Below are 8,823 nucleotides of genomic sequence, written 5' to 3'. Positions count from 1 at the left end.
TAAGAGATTTGAAATTCCTTCAAGAGATGCTCGAACACCGGCACAGCCAGTACAGGAGAAATGTGGTCTCTTCTCTTAGTTCTCATCAGTACAGGAGCAGCAGCGTTCTGGACCAGCTGGAGAGTCTTTAACAACTTATTGGGGCAGCCTGATAATAAGGACTTACAATAGTGACAAATGCATGGACTGATTTTTCTGCATCATCTATGGATATGATGGGTCTGATTTTAGCAATATTACCTAGATGGAAAAAGGCAGTTCTGGAAATCTGTTTAATGTGGGAGTTAAAGGACAAATCCTGATCAAATAAGACTTCCAGATTCCTCACAGTGGAGCTGGAGGCCAGAGTGAAGCCATCCAGAGTAGTTATGCTGGTAGAAAAGGTGTCTTTAAGGTGTTTGGGGCCGAGAATATAATATATCTGAGTTTAGCTGCAGAAAATTAGGCCACTCCTTGTTCTTTTAGATCTGACGTCTTACAGGAACTCACTTCACCAGGAGTCAGAATTTCTTTCTTTCTCTCTTTATTGTGTCATACACACACACACACTCTTTTATTATTTTTCTTTGTTGCCCTCTGCCACGTCTCAAATTGCTGTGAGAAACATGAAACTTGGCCCAGTAACTAAAAATGATCTGTTTTCGGTTCCAAAGAAACAGCGACCCAATTTAACAGACAAGTCCAGCTTAATATCATCTACAAAAACCCTCTTGGACCATAAAGATCCATCATGGTGGATCCATTTTGCCAATTGAATTATGTGAAAAACAGTAATGTGACACCAATTGGCTACTGATTTGTAGCTGATTCTGATGCATGAAAATGGAAAAGAAAATTATTTTTGAATATACAGAAAAAGAAAAATAGCATCTGAAAGAATAAAAAGATGTAAATATTTGCTGTACTTCCAACATCCATCTTCCAACAAAACTCAGCCACAGTGATACAAACACATTGAGACACTTTTATGAATGGAAACCACTGAGTGACTGTATGTCAGAGGTCAGACTGAGAGCAGTAGCAGAGTAAAACCAGAGCAGAGTCCCAGTGGTTCAGCTCAGGACTGGGGACACTGGTTCCTCATCAGTGTCTCTGAGACTTTAGACTGGGAGCCCTGGGTGGCCTCACAGGTCACAGAGCCCACCTTCTTCCACTGGTCAGCAGGGAGCCTCAGGGTGCTGCTCCAGGCTTCTGTTGGTCTTCTTCACACCGTAGGAAACTGTTCTTAGACGTTTCACTTCCCTCTCTGAGCTCAGTATCCATGGCAACAGGCAAGCATCACTGCTGAACCATGGCAACAGGCAGGTTTCAAGACAGTCAGAGTTTCCATAATTCAAACTATTAAAAATGAGATGAAAATCATGGGGCTTTTACTGTTGCAACTATCCAAAAGATTATTTTGTTTATTCTCTTCATGTTAGCTGTTCGCCGAACAGTCAGATTTCATTAGAGAAATATTCAAATTAATATTGTTAATTACTAAACTGCTAAAAAACTCCTAAAATTCTCATTAAAACAAGTTGGAATTTGACTAGTTTTCATGGTAAAAGTTTTTAAAGATAAATGCTCCAATATATGCTGAGAAATTTAAATAATGATCAAAAAGGTGTTTTTATGGGAAGTCTTCAGTTTTTTTCCGATGTAATGTTTATTTTATGTGGTGAATTGGGAGGAAGTGATAAAATATTCTGGAAGAAATTTTATCCATGAAACTCAAACCAAAACCACATACAAAAGACCAGTGACATATTCCGTATGAATACTTTGATTGATTGACTGATTGATTAATTCATAAACAACATCATCAGCGTAACCCATGTCCCTGTTGGAGCCATAGGTTGAAAGACTGAATGTTTTTACTTCTTGCACATATTTATATTTTAAATATATACTATTGTATACATATTCTCACAAAATTAATTTAAGCAAAAATGTTTTTAAAATTCAACCATGAGCACAGAGCCCAAATCCTAGAAAACTGGTGTTATATAATTTCTAATCAATAGAATTCATTGATCCTTAAGTTAAATTCCTGATGAACTGATTGATCAATTCATAAAGATCACAATCAGAGTAATCCATGTCCCTGTCGGGGTCAGTGGGAGCATTTCCATAGAGAGCCACTTTGCATCAGCAGCACCATGCTCCACTGCTCTGGGAGAGTTTATAGTCCTGAGAGTTGAACACTGGATGACTGACAGCCGTCCTTCACAACAACAGAAGCCACAGAAATCCTCCTCATCACAAACATGACTCTGACCTCCGTCCTCATCTGGACTCTCCTCTGCTGCTGCTTCACAGGTAAAGTCCAGAGCATCAGACTCCTCTCCTCTACCAACATCCGTCCCTCTGAAATGAAGCCGACTAAACCGTGACGCTGCTTTATGTTTCTGTCTCTGTGCCCTCAGAGTCCAGAGGTCAGTACACAGCGACTCAGCCTGGAGCAGTGAGATCTGCTGTGGGAGGCTCCGTCACCATCAGCTGTAAGACCAGTCGGAATGTTCATACTTGGAGCAGCTATCACGCCTTATCCTGGTACCAACAGAGAGATGGAGAAACTCCTAAACTGCTCATTTACACTGCTAGCACTCGAGCATCAGGGATTCCAGGTCGTTTTACAGGCAGTGGATCAAACTCTGACTTCACTCTGACCATCAGTGGAGTCCAGACTGAAGATGCAGTAGTTTATTACTGTCTGGGGCATTTCTATGTGAACAGTCAGAATTCGTTCACACAGTGAAAAAGCGTCGTACAAAAACCTCCCTCAGTCAGACTGAACAGAAACTGAACTGACTGCTGCAGCTGGAAGCTCCTGCAGAGACTGATACACTTCACTGAGTCACTCACACAAAACTGACTTGGCCTTCATTGTACAGCAATAAAATGATGCTCTGATAGTTTTTACACACAAACACCTCTATTTCCACAAGACTTTTCTTAAAATTACCTCCTTTCATCCTTTCACATCAGCACCTTCCTGCTGTAGGACACCACAGCTAAACAGAGACACTGTTAGGCTGCACTGACTCAGCTTTCAGAGGTGACGTCTACATAATAAAATACTACTGATCTGACCCTGAGATAAACCCACTCACTGTAGATTTAATGGATGGATTGTAATTATTAAGGCAGCAACATTTCAGCATTTGTTCTTTTATTAACAAACATGGGCACAGCTGATCAATAGTTCTCCTTTCTCTTCTACATACAGAGACCATCATCCTCTCTGTCATTAAGCCTTGTGTTCAATCATTAACTCTTTCATTTAAATATTACTGGCATTAAAATCTCACTTTATGCTGATGATACTCTGCTTTTTATTTATCACTAACTTTCTATCACTATCACATACAAATGAAGTCCCAACAACAAATGCATCATCAGGAGCAGATTTCAGTGATATGAAGTGATTTGTTGGTTTTCCATTGAAATACTTGAAAAATGAAAAATGCCAATAACACAGAGCCAACGGTTTATAGACTGTATATTTTTATTTCATACACATATATTTTAAAGGGAACTTAGATTAATTTTCTCTGAACAAAAACGTCTTTGAAAATCCTCCACAAGCACAGAGCCAACATCCTACAAAACTGGTGTTAAATAACTTCTAATCAATAGACTGATGAATTGACTGATCTTGAGGTCCCTGTTGGGGTCAAAGCATTTCCATAGAGAGCCACTTTGCATCAGCAGCACCATGCTCCACTGCTCTGGGAGAGTTTATAGTCCTGAGAGTTGAACACTGGATGACTGACAGCCGTCCTTCACAACAACAGAAGCCACAGAAATCCTCCTCATCACAAACATGACTCTGACCTCCGTCCTCATCTGGACTCTCCTCTGCTGCTGCTTCACAGGTAAAGTCCAGAGCATCAGACTCCTCTCCTCTACCAACATCCGTCCCTCTGAAATGAAGCCGACTAAACCGTGACGCTGCTTTATGTTTCTGTCTCTGTGCCCTCAGAGTCCAGAGGTCAGGCCACAGTGACTCAGCCTGGAGCAGTGAGCTCTGCTGTGGGAGGCTCCGTCACCATCAGCTGTAAGACCAGTCAGAGAGTAGATGAGGGGAATGATCTCTCCTGGTACCAACAGAAAGATGGAAAAACTCCTAAACTGCTTATTCACGATGCTAGCACTCGAGCATCAGGGATTCCAGATCGTTTTACAGGCAGTGGATCAAACACTGACTTCACTCTGACCATCAGTGGAGTCCAGACTGAAGATGCAGCAGTTTATTACTGTCTGGGGAATTTCTATGTGAACAGTCAGGAATCGTTCACACAGTAAAAAAGCGTCGTACAAAAACCTCCCTCAGTCAGACTGAACAGAAACTGAACTGACTGCTGCAGCTGGAAGCTGCTGCAGAGACTGATACACTTCACTGAGTCAATCACACACACACACACACACACACACACACACACACACACACACACACACACACACACACACACACTTTCATCAAGCAGAGTGAACATTTCACCACTGCTGCTTTAACACCAGTAAACGTGAATCAAAACAAGATCAATGACAGAAAATCTTTGTGCAAATTAAATTAGTTCCTCCATCACAGTTTATCACCATCCATTCACATCACATTATTATCCCATGTTCTTATCTGATCTGCCAATCAATCAAAAGGTGTCAACCTGGGACAGTCTAGGTCATGACCTTTGATCCCAGCCTCATCCTGGGCCACAGCGATCTCAACTGTAACCTGTTCAAGGAAAACATGAAGACACTGATCAGCATCAGCTTCACCATCAATGCTGGCCCAGAGAAACACCTGTCCACCTCTCCAGTCACAAGATGTTACTTTAGATGTATGAACCCATAGTAAGCAAAGAAATGACTCCACCCGCTGCAGAGAGACACGTGGAGGAAATTTAGAGACCCGGACAGTTTGGATGAAACCACTGCTTGGTTTTTCACTTCCCTCTTTGAGCCCAGTAACCATGGCAACAGGCAGGCATCACTGCTGGACCGTGAGGTTTCAGTACTAAAGTTAAAAAGTTAAACTGTTTAGTCACCAAGCTACGTCTGAGTTTGGACATGAAAAGATGATGAAATAACCTGGTCTGATAAAATGTCAGGTGTTCTTTGTTTCACAATACCTTAATGGTTTCTTCTAAACTACAGAAAAGACCAACAAGATCTGTTTGTTTTACTCGTTTAAAGTGAACCTTGTTGGATTACATGTAAAAAGTCATCAAATCAAACCCGCTCACACAGCTCGGTGGTTAAATGTGACGGTAATGTTTTAAGATGTTCATTTGTGACACACAGTGTGTGAAAGATTCAAATCTTTGAGAAACATCAGGTGAAACCTCTGAGACAAGTTTATCTGAAAACTGTTAAAGTTTGATTTTCAGTCCAGCAAAATGTTTAAGTGAAGAGTTCAGTCGGTTTGAGGACATAATGTGACTCATTCAAGAATCACTATAATTATATTAATTTATAGTTAACAGCAGAAAAATGTATTTCTACTGAAACATAAACAGTCACAAAAACTCGTCTCTGATTTCAACATTTCCTCAAAGAATCACAGACTTTAATCTGATGTGTTTTTCTCTAGTAACAGAATAAGATAAGACACATTTAGAAAATAAATTTGTCTTGAAGAATAAAGTTAAATTTAGAATTTATACTGAAAACTAATCAATACTCTGATAAACCGATTGATCCATTGATAAACAGCATCATCAGAGTAATCCATGTCCCTGTTGGGGTCAGTGGGAGCATTTCCATAGAGAGCCACTTTGCATCAGCAGCACCATGCTCCACTGCTCTGGGAGAGTTTATAGTCCTGAGAGTTGAACACTGGATGACTGACAGCCGTCCTTCACAACAACAGAAGCCACAGAAATCCTCCTCATCACAAACATGACTCTGACCTCCGTCCTCATCTGGACTCTCCTCTGCTGCTGCTTCACAGGTAAAGTCCAGAGCATCAGACTCCTCTCCTCCATCAACATCCGTCCCTCTGAAATGAAGCCGACTAAACCGCGACGCTGCTTTATGTTTCTGTCTCTGTGCCCTCAGAGTCCAGAGGTCAGTACACAGTGACTCAGCCTGGAGCAGTGAGCTCTGCTGTGGGAGGCTCCGTCACCATCAGCTGTAAGACCAGTCGGGATGTTTATACTTGGAGCAGCAATCACTATTTATCCTGGTACCAACAGAGAGATGGAGAAACTCCTAAACTGCTCATTTACGATGCTAGCACTCGAGCATCAGGAATTCCAGATCGTTTTACAGGCAGTGGATCAAAGTCTGACTTCACTCTGACCATCAGTGGAGTCCAGACTGAAGATGCAGCAGTTTATTACTGTCTGGGGTTCTTCTATGTGAACAGTCAGCATTCGTTCACACAGTGAAAAAGCGTCGTACAAAAACCTCCCTCAGTCAGACTGAACAGAAACTGAACTGACTGCTGCAGCTGGAAGCTGCTGCAGAGACTGATACACTTCACTGAGTCACTCACACAAAACTGACTTGGCCTTCATTGTAGAGCAATAAAATGATGCTCTGATAGTTTTTAAACACAAACACCTCTATTTCCACAAGACTTTTCTTAATGAAGCACTTACATCTTCTTTTTCTTTGTAAGCAACTAAAGCCTCATATCTGGCACTTTTTTAGACCAAATCACAGCCGTGCTTTTGAATCAAAGACAGGACACCATGTGGCACAGACTCCTGTACGACTGCTGTAAAATGGCCTCCTTTCATCCTTTCACATCAGCACCTTCCTGCTGTAGGACACCACAGCTAAACAGAGACACTGTTAGGCTGCACTGACTCAGCTTTCAGAGGTGACGTCTACATAATAAAATACTACTGATCTGACCCTGAGATAAACCCACTCACTGTAGATTTAATGGATGGATTGTAATTATTAAGGCAGCAACATTTCAGCCTTTATTCTTTTATTAACAAACATGGGCACAGCTGATCAATAGTTCTCCTTTCTCTTCTACATACAGAGACCATCATCCTGTCTGTCATTAAGCCTTGTGTTCAATCATTAACTCTTTCATTTAAATATTACTGGCATTAAAATCTCACTTTATGCTGATGATACTCTGCTTTTTATTTATTACTAACTTTCTATCACTATCACATACAAATGAAGTCCCAACAACAAATGCATCATCAGGAGCAGATTTCAGTGATATGAAGTCATTTGTTGGTTTTCCATTGAAATACTTTAATCATTATGAGGATTGTTACTAATTTTCAGTCGTAACAAACAAACCTGCAACAACTACGAAGTATCAAGAAGTGACTAGAAAAACTGTGGCCTCATGCTTAATTCTAACAAATGTTCCTAATATGAAACATACGGCAAAGAAAAAGATCCATCACTGTCATGAATGTAAAACCAATGTTTTATGAGACTTTTATTGTTTTGAATGATCAACTGTATCAGTCAACAATAAAGCAAGTGAGAATTATACTGAAGCATTTACAGAGAGAAAAAAGACAGTGTATCAGAGGTCAGACTGAGAGCAGTAGCAGAGTAAAACCAGAGCAGAGTCCCAGTGGGTCAGCTCAGGACTGGGGACACTGGTTCCTCATCAGTGTCTCTGAGACTGGAGATTGGGAGCCCTGGGTGGCCTCACAGGTCACAGAGCCCACCTTCTTCCACTGGTCAGCAGGGAGCCTCAGGGTGCTGCTCCAGCTGTAGCGGCCGTCCTTCTCCAGCACCCCGGGGCTCCTGCTCTCCTCCCAGCTGAAGCTGCTGCTGCCGTCCACCTTCCAGGCCAGACTCCAGCCTGAGGGGAAGCCCTTGTTGGCCAGACACATCAGCGTGGCCTTCCCCTGGTCCAGCTCCTCACCGGAGGGGGGCAGCACCGTCAGGGTGGGACGGACATCACCTAGGAGACACCAATCAGATTAGAGGACGGGGACCACACAGCTGTCAATCAACCACCAGACACTTGGACACCTTCACTGTGAGAGAGCTGATTTTGTCCTTTAAGGAGTTTCTGTCAGGTGGTTTTTCTGCTCCACCAGTCACTCACTCACTCACACATTGTTTCACTTCCCTTTATGAAGCCTCTCACGCACATCAGCACAGAGAGAATCATCATCCAGAAAAGACCTGAAACACCTCAAACTACACTGCAGATTAAATGTCAAAGTTGGACCTCGTTTTAAACCTTTGCCAACAAAATCATTTAAAACCTTGATTATAAATGACTTTAAAGTATTTAGTGGAAACATGAAAGATACAGAAAATGACCGGACTACAGCCAAACGTTCTTCATGTGGATTTCAGTCATCTTCACCAAACTGAACAGATTTTCACCATTTGAAACAATATATGACATATGATCAGAGATTTTGCACATTATCAGATACCCGTCTTTATCTTCATGCTGTTCAATTTTACTGGAAGAAAGTGAATTTCAGCACATTGCAGCAACAGTAAGTAATGATGTGGAAAATAAACTAAAACTGACCAAAACATTTTCACACTAATATGAACATTTTATGGCTTCAACACTTTCTACACTGTTTGAATTTCAGTTTGACAGAAATGTTTGAAGAAATGTTCAGTAAAGCTGCTCCGAGTCAGCCTCCATGATAAAGCAGGACAGATAACAACATGGATACTAAAAGTCTTAAAATTAAAATAAGATATTTTTATCTGCCTCAAACCTACAAAAACTGAATTTAGAATATGACTTTAGGAAATTTAGTTTAGTATTTGTGCAGAAACTTACTTCCAATATCCAGTCTGGTTCCTCCACCAAACGTCCACCACAGTGATACAAAGTCATTGAACCGCCGTACAAAAACCTCTCAGTGTAAAGAG

At 41.4% G+C, this 8,823-nt stretch overlaps 1 gene segment (V, D, J or C); it reads right to left on the bottom strand.

Moving 5' to 3' along the window:
• Positions 1-7,553: 7,553 nt before the first annotated feature.
• On the bottom strand, positions 7,554-8,382 carry LOC139215794 (Ig kappa-b4 chain C region-like). The segment is given in 2 exon segments: positions 7,554-7,879; positions 8,367-8,382. Coding segments are annotated over 2 exon segments (342 nt in total).
• Positions 8,383-8,823: the final 441 nt, after the last annotated feature.

Source organism: Pempheris klunzingeri, chromosome 16 (genome assembly GCF_042242105.1).
Source record: "Pempheris klunzingeri isolate RE-2024b chromosome 16, fPemKlu1.hap1, whole genome shotgun sequence".
Lineage (NCBI taxonomy): Eukaryota > Metazoa > Chordata > Actinopteri > Acropomatiformes > Pempheridae > Pempheris > Pempheris klunzingeri.
This window is presented reverse-complemented; position numbering and strand designations above follow the sequence as displayed.